Below are 12,286 nucleotides of genomic sequence, written 5' to 3' on the forward strand. Positions count from 1 at the left end.
TCTGCCCAGCCTTCCTTCCTTCCATCCTTCCTTTTTGCCCATGCTATGTATGTATATCCATATGTCTGTATGCAAAGAGCCTGGCCAACAATGGCGGCAAGTTAAAGCCAAATCGTGGGCCAAGGCGAGAGGTGGGAGGTGGGATGTGGGAGGTTAGGGGGCAGCACAAAAGGCCACTAAAGAGACGTACATGTAGGATGCCTCTGTGTGTTTGGGTAGATATATTTAACAGCACAGAGTCAAGCGATGGCGATGTGCACAGCACAAAATCCAAATTTAATGACCAAGTAAAATAGACAGCATACGAGAGCACCAGGATACGACAACCAGGCTCCATACATGTCTATGTCTATGCTCCATGTACATATGTGCGCCATGTGTGCGTGAGCCAGTGTGTGTGTGCTTGCTGGTAGGACGACGAGGGGCGTGGCACTAATGTTAGTTGAATGTTTGCCGAGCCTTTGTTATCGACATGCGTCTTTTTGCAATTGGATATGCCTTTTATGCCTCTGGGCTGTGTTAATGTTGACAGTGCTCGTCGGGGAGCCAAGGACATGACAGGAGTTGGAAAACACACACCCACCCAACGGAACATCTCACTATTTAGTCCATGCGAGTATCCAAGCCAAGCCAAGCCACACCACCAGCAGCAGAAGGACCCTTTCGACCACGGCCTCGGGCCAAAAGGCATCAGCCTCGACATCGCCCCATCGACATCATCATCATCCACACAACTTTTGATGCCTGTCCCGCTCGCTAGTTCATCTCCATTTCTCATCTGCCTGCCACTAGTCCTGCCCCTCTTTTCCTGCTCCTGCCCCAACATTATGGCAAATTATGACATTGACAAGTGGCCAGGAGGTGTCACATTTCTTGGTCGCCATTTTCCTTTTTGCAGCAATTTGTTGCTGGCATGTCATACATCAGCCACACATCCTCACACTGGGACGAAAAAAAGCCTTTAACCAGGTGGATAGCTCTCTATTTGCAGATTTTTTATATTATAGTTATTTTTAAATCTAGAAGGATTCATTTAATAACTTAAGATACTAGATATGTCTTTTTATGCCAGAAACCAATTTGTGCGTTTAAATTTTTTATTTTTCAGTGGGCAGGCAGTGAAAAGACTCCTAGAAATATTGGATACGACGGCAAATGTCTTTTTCTGCCCAGAGATTGCACAGTTTTCGCTCTTTTGGCCAAGTGGCGTAAGTGCACTAGGCTTAGGAAGCGAAACAGAAAAGCAGCAGCACAGAAACTGTTGCATACTTTGCAGCGTCTTCCACTTGGGCATGTCCTTGGTGTTTGTGCCGTTAAATTTTATTTTCATTACAAATGCGTTTGTTGTTTATGCACTCTATGCAGCAACTGTAACTGAACTAAAAGCAAGGCAACCAAACCAAAAAGTCTTACCACTTCTCGACTATTTTCACAGTTGTTCTTATTGCCGCTGCTTTTCGTTTTTTGTTTGTATTTAGTTTGTTGTTTCACTGGCCGCGTTCCTTTTTGTTTTTTGTTGTGCCGTTGATTTCGTTTTGTTTTGCATTACAAATAACTTTTTTGCACTACGTGCGAGCATTTTAACATTTCAACATTTTCATTGCGTCTTCTTGCAGGGTGAAGTGCTCAAATTTATGCGCATACATTGTTGGGAGCATTCATTCATGCGTTTCCAGCACTCAGTTCCATAGTTCCACATTCGGTACTAGCCGAAAACCCAGGCAACGCCCCCAATGCAGTTGATTTCACGATTCATGCATAATTACGAGGATTCGGAGCTCACAAAAATAAAGCATAGTATGCATAGACATTCTGTATGACCTGAATATATAAATCAAACGTGGAATTCCGAATGACAACGGAATATTTGTATCACTCTATGCGATGTTAATCACGTTTGCTCTATCTAATCCCAGGGATTCCCAAATGCGCACAGACTAAAATGATAAATGTGATTTGGGGCACTTTTTTGACTCTTAAATTTAAATTACTAAATCATGGCTTAGTTTCTTGGTACCCCGAATTTTTTTTTGATACTATTAAAACGGATTTAGTTCTCGCAATAAACGAGAAAAACATTTAAAACTTTGGCACTGTAGAAGCTTCTAACACAAATTTTAGTCCCTGCAAAAGTTTAGGCATTAAAATTCCCAAAAATGTTAATGCCACAAAGTGTAAATTGAATTCAAGTGTGCGAGAAAGATATTTGAGTCCTGGGGTCGCTTCTCTAGCCATTGCCTTTATGTGGCAAGTTGTGGCATTTCTTTCCTGGGGTCAATTAAAGCAATTAAAATTCGCAGTTTGGCAATAGGAAAAGTTGCTAAGCTGGAAAATATGCTTGAGTTTTAGAGCTCTTGAACTTTTTCCTCAGCTGCCAGAGATTTAAACAATGAAAAGTGCCAAGGAGAATTAAGGCGTGACTCACATTAGTAAAGCAGACAATTTTACGCCATGATGACGATTTTTTTTATTGTTTAAGCTTTGAGGAATCAAGACTGTAAATGCAAATGCGAAAATAAAATATATCCGCTGAACTCCAAATTAATAGTCCGCAACTCATTGTTGTAGAGCAGATGAGGATGAGCCCGCCAACCAACCAGGCAGTAATTAAAAGATTAATTTTTAATGTGCGCTTAGGCGAAGTGCAACTGTGTGTGGCTCCATAAAAATAAAGGGATTTGTTAAAAGTAGTACGTGCACATACACATACATACGCCCCCATATAAACATTCTCACACATTGTAATTTATACCCCGGCTTTCGGGTTTCATCATCATCTGCCTGGCGAGTTTATGAACCATTTTCACTGCTCCCAACTCCGTACATTTCCCCTGGCTTGGTTTCCTTATTTTCCTTTTGTTTAATTTTTTATTATCATGCTCTCGGGCTGCTGTTTTTATGCCAACTTTTTCTTTTTTTTTTTTTTTTTGATTCTTGCCGCGCTTGCAGCTCTGCAAATGAAATGTGTGTGTGAGAACACCTTTAAATTTTTAATATAGTTTGTCGTCCCCTGATTTTACACTCATTTCGCGTGGCTTTTCGTTCCCGTCCTTCCTGCAGCTGATTAAAAAAACAGCGGACAACGAGTGAAAGGATGTCAATTAATAATTGAACAGGGAAGAAAAATAAATAAAATTTTGTATTGTTATATCCTCTGTCAAATATAAAAGTGTGAAATATTCAATCAGGAGCAATAATTTATTGCATTTTGTGCATGAAATGCGAAAAAAAAACACACATAAGTGAGATTTATTGATGTGTAATAATTCACAGTAAATACCTTTGCAGGCAGTTTAACGGGGAAAGTCAAAAATAATAGGTACACTTATTTTTTATAAACCAACTCTTTCGTTTTCCGCTATTCCGCGAATGAAAACAACATTAATCGCCATTTTCCGCTCATTTCTCTCGCGCTTATCAACGCTCCTGTTCTGTCAACAAAAAGTGCACCCCTTGTTATCATTCCTCGCCCGTTGTTGGTGGTACGTGCACTATCATTAATATTTGAAATGCAGAAAAGTTGCCAACGCGCTTTCCCCGCTTGTTTTTTTGTTTACAATCTCGAGCGACAAAGCGGGCGCATAATTAGCAGTGCAACAAAAACAAATAAAGCATCAGCCAAACAACTTGGACAGCCAATTAGAGGAAAAACTGCCAGATAGATAGGAGCCGGCCCAAAAGCGTTGCTCAACCAAATAAACTTGACAAATTACACGGGTCGTTGCCGAAACCCAAAACAAAACATGTGCAAAATGAGGCACAGGCATCCACAATTGTTTGTGTCACTTAATTCGAAAACAAAAGAAAAAAAAACTAAACAAAAACACTCCGATTAAACTTTGGGGTTGAGCAATTGTTAACTGAAACCTATAATGGTTATTCACTCAATGGGATTTAAGCAAACATTCAACTAAGGCTACTATGCAGACTGCAGATTCTGTTTATCAAGAGAACTTATAAATAAACATTCTAATCCTTTTTTAAAAATGTGATTTTCCAGTTTGAAATTCTGAAATTGTACATCTATTTCTATCTTAACTTAACTATTTGTTTAAAAATTAAACACTCAAAAATATTAATGCATGTTTTCACTTTACTGTAGTACGAGGGATTACAGTGCATAGGTTACCACACCGTAGGTGACCCCATCCACACAATCACGCCCTCTTGCTCTTGTGCCCCCGAAGTTAACCAAGCGAATGACGAGCTGACATTTACATCTGTCGCTATGTAACTGCTATTGCTGATGGCTTTCCATCTTTTTTCTCATGTACTTTTCCTCGTGACATTGACTGCCTGAACTAATAACCACATGAGCCTAAAGCCAGATAAAACTGCGGTTAATGAGCCCCACCCCAAAGCTCCTCCTCGCATGGAAATTAATACGAAAAGCGATGGAAATGGGAGATGGGAGGTGGGCCAGCCAGGTGTGCGCACTGATTCGATTCGGTTGTCGCAAGGTGTTTTGGCCAACCACATGGCACAAGTTTCACTCGCGGCACTGACTTTGGTAATTGAGTGGCTCACATCTCAAGTGTCAACCGCCGAGCACTTGACCTTGCCGTGTGGCTGGTGGGCGTTCTAAGGTTGCAAGATGAGATGGGCATTTTATGAAATGTTTTTCAACCTCCCACCCTAGTTAAACACGTCGTACGAACATTATTCTGTCAAAATTCAATGTACCCTATCATATTTGGATTTTTTGATGACAAATTGAAGAGCAGAGCACTGCTAAAAGTCCAAAAACCAGTGGAAGCGGCGCTATCACCACCACCATCACCAGATGCCTTCCAAGAAATCGCCCAGGCCCACTTACTCCGAGCCCAATCCGTACACGCGATTCTTTAATGCCCATAAATCTCTGCCCCCGGATAAAAACGGTCAAAAGCAAGGAGTCTACAATCGGGAAAGTGTTTATGTCCTGTCGAATAAGTCACGTGGCAAACGGCGATCGGGACGGGAAAATAACCTGCCAACTTGGCGACGACGCGGTGGTAACGAGGACCACATCATGGTTGTTACGCAGGATAACACGCAACAGCAGAGGGATAAGCCATTGCTGACCGCCTCCCAATTGGATTCCATTTGCTATGACGTCATTAAAGAGCCACCGATGCAGTTTCACGTGAATGGCACCGACATAGTGCCCAGTATTCGCGGCCTCAGACTAAGTGTCTGCGTGGAGCACACGCGATTCCAGCTGGTGGCCAAGGTTACCAGGAACATGGGATTTCAGCATGTGCCCGAGCATAGGTTGTGGAACATCCAATGGTCGGACTCCACGCCCCATCATGACCTGCTGCGTAACATGAAACGCTTTCAGCAGATTAACCATTTTCCAGGCATGGTGGAGATATGCCGCAAGGATCTGCTGTCAAGGAACCTGAATCGCATGCTCAAAATGTTTCCCGGCGACTATCGCATATTTCCCAAAACCTGGCTAATGCCAACCGAGTGAGTTTTCTTCTTTGGGAAATTTCTTATAAATTCAGCTAAGAATATAATATAATAACCTTTTTTTCTGTCAGTGCCTACGATGTAGCCATTTATGCGAACAAACACAAGCGCACTTTTATTCTAAAGCCTTATTCGGCGGGTCAAGGACGTGGGATCTGGATAACCACCGATCTTCGCACTGTGGGCAAACGGGAGAAACTCATCTGCCAAACTTACATAGAACGGGTAGGTCTGGAGGATGGTTCTAACGATCTATATGATTAAAAATTTTCCCATTTTCAGCCCCTACTTATAGATGGCTACAAGTTTGATCTGCGCGTCTATACACTTGTCACCTCGGTGGATCCACTGCGCATTTTTGTGTACAATGAGGGTCTGGCACGCTTTGCCACCCAGAAATATGTGCCACCAACAACGGGAAATAGCCACAATGTGTTCATGCACCTGACCAACTATTGCCTGAATCGCCGGAACTCACAGTACATGGTGGGCAATGGACCGGAAGCGGGTTCCAAACGCAAGCTAAGCGCCTTCAATAAGTGGCTAGTGGATCACAACTACGATGTCGCCGAGTTCTGGGCGAGTGTGGATGATGCGATTATAAAGACGCTGATTAGTGCTTGGCCCACACTAAAGCATAATTACAATGTGTGCTTTCCAAAGCACGATAAGATACAGGCCAGCTTTCAGCTGCTCGGATTCGATATCCTTGTGGACTGGAAACTGAAGCCCTACATACTGGAAGTCAATCACACGCCTAGTTTGAGTGCAGATGAGTCGGTGGACATGGAAGTGAAGCGGCCATTAATTCGAGATACTCTGAATATGCTCAGCACAGCCTTGGTTGATAAAGAACAGATTATTCGGGATGACCGAACAGAGCACAGAGCTAGGCTGCTTAGGAATATCTACAATAAGAAGGCTGCTGCCCAAATGCCGGGCTATTCGTCACCAATCCGGGAAGTTGGTGGCCACGATGTGCGGCAAGCCTGCTCCATTGGAGCGTTAACCCAACAGATTGCCTGGGAGGAGAGCCATCTTGGCAACTATAGGCGTATAATGCCGCCACGAGATTCCTCAAAGGTCAACTACTATTGCAAGTTCTACGAACAGAATAAGCAACCCATGTTCGCAGATACAGTTGCAAGTAGGAGACGTGAGCAGCTGAATCTCCAGGTAAACCGATTCATCATGAATATATATCCAAATATCAATGTTTATCCTTTAGGCAATGCAAAAGCACCAACGGGAGCGCCAGCAGGATCTGGTTCAACAGCAGCAGAACCAAACGCAGGCACAGAATCGCATCGGCAAGCACGTGCGTTGGCCAGGTGATTTGGTGCAAGGTGCAGAGGTAAATCCTGTGATCCTGCAGTCACGACGACGCCGCGAGGAGGCCGAGGCTTATGCGAAAAAGCATAGGGCTTTGATAGCGCGCGAAATTCAGCGCCAAAAAGAGCAACTGCTGGCGCCCACTTGTGCCAAGGAGCGTTTGGGCATTTGGCAGAGTGTGCGCAGGGAAAAGCGCAGCCAGTTTTCACCCAAACGCGGCAGCAGTATCACCAAAGGTTATCGTCGCAAACAGCAACGAAGTCTTAGCCAGCGGGCTCGTCAACAGCGGATGCTCGAAATGGAAGCACAGCGGGATGCCAAATTCCTGGAGGAACACGCTCAAAAACAACGCCTCGAGGGTGGCAGGGTTGTGGGTAAAAGTGAATCCCCAGACTTAACGAGCAAGATCACAACGAAAAGCAAGACTAGCTTGAAGAAAAAGGTGAGGCCAAAGGGAAAACCCGATCTGAGTAAGGAAACCCTTCGGGAAAGCAACCACTGCCAGATGACAAAGTCCAAGGTGGAGCTAACACCTGGGACCAAGGCTAGAGCATTTGCAAATTGGACAGCCGGCACCATCAACGAAGCGGAAACTGACCAACTTCTCAGCTGGCGAAAGGAAAGGGCCAGTCAGTTAAATGAAACAAGGCTCAGGGAATTGGTAAGTAAAAAAAGGAACAAGTTTGAAGTGAATAATAACTTTAAACCGATCACCTAAAGATATTCTCAAAAATGTACGAAAACGGTCACCTAACCAAGAACGATATCAAGTGCTTCCCGGATCTTCTTTATCAAATACTTAATAATGATTGCGAGGAAGCGAGTTCTCGATAGATCAATGTTATAATCTGGATTTTTGGGCATACTGTGTGTGTTTTCGGTCAGTGAATAGTCTTTGGAAACTATGTTTTATAATGCCAATTTGTAGTTATTGAAATTAAAAATGACATCTCACTCAAAGAAACTTATTTTTCGATTTTCAGAGAGGGGGGGAAGTAATCAAAGTTCAATAGGCCTCACACATCGTAATCTATTGTTTTGCATATTTCCATAAAAACAACTTTATGAGAGATTTTCTGTCGCGAGCAGCGGCGAACATAAAAGAAACACATAAAAAAATGGCAGTGGGTGTTGAATATGGAAATGGTTGAGAAGTACAAAGGACCACCTCATCGATTTGTCAAACTTGTACGGCAGCGCAGAAAAAATACCGCAGAGCCCTATCTATCTTCCTTTCGACACTAAGAAAAATTAAGTGCAGCAAAACACTTAAAAAATCTGATATTACTAAAAATCTCCTGAATAACTATGATGCTCTAAAATGTTTTCGTTATGCACAATGTAGAAATGACATGATGGGTTTTTCCTTCAGTGCATTATCTTCTCGTTTTCACTGTAGTTCCATTTGGAAGCAAGCATCTTTGCCATCTTTGATGGGCGCATGCATAAACAAAATGCAATACAATACGCGGCATGGGAGCCGTATAACGTGCATTATTGAAAACCTCAGTTGCCACGAGCCCCACCCCACCCCTTCCGTTTTCGCTTTCCCCGACTTTTCCTCGACTTTTCCCCTTTTTCATCCTTATCCATCTCGCCGTGCCCTCCTCCTGGTGAGCCTCGTAAGGACGCGCAGGGCTTGGCTTTCCAGGGCTCGGATTGGCTCTGGTTTGGTTAGGTTGTGTTGGGTTTGGTTTGGTTTAGGTCTATGGCTTTGGCTTTAAGTTGGGCTACAGCTTCGGCTTTTGCCGTCACCGCATGTCCTTCGGTGCAATGGAACACCCGTTCCGCCCACCTAACTCGTTGGCTTTTGCCAGGCTACGCATTATGGTCTGCTGGATGCTGGTGCTCCGCCGGCTCCTCCTGCTGCTCCTGCATGTGTCACATATTGCAAAAGCTGCAGCTGCCGTTACACATTCCTGGGCTTTAGCTTATGGCTGACTGCTGCTGCATTTTGCCTTATTTTTTTCCATGATTTTTTCCTATTTTTTTTTTCCTTGCCAACAAAGTCGAACAGCGTTCTGATAAGCCGCTTCAAAAGAGGGTTTTACATATGCCTGCTGCTCCTGCTCTCCTGGGGTCGGTTGCATTTGCATTGTGGCTGCAACGCCTTCTGCCCTCCATGCTAATACATTATTGAACATTGTTGGCCCTGCGATGGTGTCAGCTAATACCCGTCGCCGTTGCAACTTTTATTGCAGTTTTTCAGTTTTTTCCGACCATCTTTTTTTCTTTCCCAGCAACTCTTCAACTTTAACATCTAGCCGCCTTTTGTTGCCGAGTGTTTGGTGCTGCACAACTTTATCATCATCCATCTATCATCTGGTTTTTGCCCCAACTCTACAATTCTTGTTGGCCACTTTGCCTGCACATACAAATATGGTTCCTGTATGTGTGTGTGTGCAGAAGCAAATTTCCTTTGATGCTTTTAGTGTCTTCTTATTAAAAAGTTTTTAATCTTATCCCGAAAGCTTTTTGTTCCATGCGAGTAAGCGGCATACCCTTCCCGAACTTCTCCCTTTGCTGCGGAAACGAGCCAGGCGGCATAGCTCTGGAAAACTTTTGACTCGTAGCTCACTTTACTTTTCGTTTCGTTTCGGCATGTGTGGAAATGAAGGAGGGCGGACGGAGGAAAATATGGGAGTGGCAGTGGGAGTCTGCATTGTTGACAGAAGTTCCGGATGCTATTAGAGGTCGTTTAGTTTGCGATTAGTTAAGCCAAAGCTAGTTGGAGCGTGTGATGGAGCGTTCCTCGCCGACGAACGTGCCCAGTCCAAGTTTTCCCGAAAAGTTGCCGGAAACAGTTTTCTTTTTCGCCATCCTTCTTTTGAGTGTTGCCATGGGCGGGGGTAAATTGCATTCGGCAGAGGCGCACATATAAATTCATTTTTAAATTGTCTAGAAAAGTGCTTTATGATCTGCAGTGAAAGATTGCTTCAAAAATGATTTAAGCACACAAACTGTACTATTTTTAATTGCCTTATAGTATTTTACATCCGTTATATCAATAACAATTTATCACGTGATCTTAGCGCCTGAAAGCCATTCTGTTTATTGATATGCTTAAATCATACTTCTTATGACACAGGAGATGCTTTTAATCCGATTTGCAGCTTCATTAATACCGGAATGCGGCTCAATAAGCGACTGCATGTAAAAGATACTATACGAACAGCCAGAAGCTTTTAATTTGTGTCGCATAACGCGGGAGAAAGACGGAGAATTGTAAAGAGAATTGCTTAATTCCCGAACAAACACTCTCCTCTCAATGGCGATGACTTAAGTCAACGGAAAGATTTATTTCCGTTGGAAAAAAGCTGCGCAGTGCTGAATGCGAATGTGAATATAAATCCAGTCAGTCGGACTTTACGACAATGGGACCTGCGAAAAGTCATTCAGTCGGACGCACAGACGGTCGGACGGTCGGAAAATCCTGCTGCACCAGGCAACAGAGGCAGCCATTTTGTCGGATGCGAATTAACATGTCTGGGCTTTCTGGCTTTATCCACACGCACACACGTAATATCATGCAACTCTGCTGGCCCAAAATAATTTTCAGTTTTGCAGTTTTTATGCTGCATGTTTTCCACTTCACAGGATTTTATGTTCCACTACACTCGCACTTGGCTCAAGTGTTGGAAAATACAATTGCCTGGGCACACACTCACACTCGCACACGGCTTTCCCACTTTGCAGGACGAAAGCAGTGGAGCATTTCCGCATTTTTGTTTTCTTTGGCTTTTGTTGTACTGCTGCGCCGCCAAATGTTGTTGCCGTTGCTAAAAAGACAATAAACTGTGCCAGTGTGCGTGTCTAGATATTGTTTGGATGTAGTAGTGGCTACCCTATATAGCCAGGATATAGGACACCAAGGGGCTGGAAAACGGGCCTAAGCAAAAAACCCTCTTGATCCACATTCAAATGCAGTGACTTTGCTTTCTGCAACTCATTTTCACTTACGAAAAGGGGATTTCTAATGAAAATCACTTTTTGGAGCCCAGTTATGTTGGCATATACTAATGTTCGTACATGTTCTCGATAAAATACAATTTTCAATGTATTTCCTTTATTAAAATATACAATAATAATATTCTATGAACAGGCAGCATACAAAATTTTGACACCAAAAAACTACTTTCGTGAGAGATTTTCTAAGCTTGAATTCCAAGCCCTACTAGAGTAAAGAAATCTCGAGTCCTAGTTTTTGTGTCTTGTCCATGCGTTTGCTTTGTGGATGTGAGCATGTTTCGCACACTTAAGTACTTTATGATTTTTTTAGCTTTTTGTTGGGGCATTGTGTTGTTTTTCTCTCCTCTTATAATTGTTGCTGTTGACGTTGCAGGTTGTTGTTCGTCTAACAATGCACTTGGTCTAAAGACTCATCCAAATCCCGACCCATCTGCTCCTTCCACTTGTTGTTGCCCCTTTAAGGACACTCACTTTCTGGCCATTTTGTAGCTAAAATGTATCAAATGTAGCGATAAGACCGAACACACCAGACATGCCACAAAGCCAGATGCAATCAACACTCGTGTGTAGCCTAGGCTACAATAACATTCAGGGCCAGAGGCGACCGTGTGGCAAATAACTGCTTTTCTATCCCCACCACACATGCCTGAAAACTCCACTCGAGTGTGTGACAAGTTTTCCAACTGCTACACAACAAATTGCAATGGATTTCATTTTATTTGCTGCGATTTCTTGCCAAAAAAAAAAGAGATAAATAAAAATAAATGAAATATATATGTGAAGCAGAGAAGATCTCCCTTCGCCATACTAAGTAGCTTGAGGATATGTTAGGATAATATCGTCATATAATATAATGTATGTTTTGGGAGTAGAGGCTGCAGAGGGAGAAATAGTAAAATACAGATATATATTGCTGTGTGTACTTACAACTGTGATGGGATAGAAGGGATTTATGATGGTGAAGAGAAGAATGTGATTTGGCCGTGTAGTCTCGGGACGCTTTCTCCGTAGGTCGTCATTTGACTTGTTCATAAGTGCTTGCTGCTGGTTCTGTTGTGGTGTGGACTGTAAAAATATGTACACATAAGTAAGTAAGTATCGGGCTTTGTGGTGACGAAGAGTATAACAAAAGATTTATCAATATATAGTAAATAAGCCTGGCCTTATTTTGTGGTCTGAACTGGTGTTTTAGTTTATGATCTAGCTCTTGAGATGTTAGCCCAAATGCAAATTGTAACGAAATGCGTTTTAACCCAGCTTATGTTGAATAAGAAATATCCTAAGACCGTAATATTTCAAATGGTTTCTATGATTTATAAACTAGTAAAGCAATAAACTTTGCTCAGTAATGGTGAAAAAACCAGCTGCTAACAATATGAAAACAATTATAGGCACAATTACAGCACCCCTCTTAACTCTTTCATGAATTGAGTGAAACCAGTTACATTTTCTATCGTTATATTTTCAAATACCTTTAGTTAATTAAAGAATCTATTAAACCAATTATCTCTAACACAACCCAAACCGA

General features: G+C 42.7%; 2 protein-coding genes and 1 long non-coding RNA gene across 25 annotated transcripts in view; 2 read left to right on the forward strand and 1 right to left on the reverse strand.

The window, feature by feature from the left end:
• The window catches only part of LOC6735278 (heterogeneous nuclear ribonucleoprotein L), a 109,089-nt gene that overhangs the window by 71,138 nt on the left and 25,665 nt on the right, over nucleotides 1–12,286 (reverse strand). For all 22 annotated transcript variants that reach the window (XM_016181538.3, XM_016181521.3, XM_044922627.1 and 19 more), the window contains exon 3: nucleotides 11,686–11,823. In XM_016181538.3, the coding sequence (XP_016028642.1) occupies nucleotides 11,686–11,823 (138 nt within the window). The remainder of the gene's footprint in view (nucleotides 1–11,685; nucleotides 11,824–12,286) is intronic.
• LOC6735281 (tubulin polyglutamylase ttll6) lies at nucleotides 4,635–7,749 on the forward strand. The gene is made up of 5 exons (XM_016168527.2): nucleotides 4,635–5,454; nucleotides 5,529–5,682; nucleotides 5,740–6,633; nucleotides 6,686–7,450; nucleotides 7,510–7,749. Exons 1-5 carry the CDS (start codon nucleotides 4,784–4,786, stop codon nucleotides 7,621–7,623), a joined length of 2,598 nt encoding a protein of 865 aa, XP_016028645.1. The 5' UTR covers nucleotides 4,635–4,783; the 3' UTR covers nucleotides 7,624–7,749.
• Nucleotides 9,875–10,605, forward strand: LOC120284427. 2 transcript variants are annotated; one of them, XR_006541607.1, is made up of 2 exons: nucleotides 9,875–10,308; nucleotides 10,357–10,605. It is a non-coding gene; the product is annotated as an uncharacterized LOC120284427 (long non-coding RNA). The 2 variants fall into 2 exon arrangements; XR_005543670.1 differs by having other exon boundaries at nucleotides 10,387–10,605.

Source organism: Drosophila simulans, chromosome 2R, assembly GCF_016746395.2.
Source record: "Drosophila simulans strain w501 chromosome 2R, Prin_Dsim_3.1, whole genome shotgun sequence".
Lineage (NCBI taxonomy): Eukaryota > Metazoa > Arthropoda > Insecta > Diptera > Drosophilidae > Drosophila > Drosophila simulans.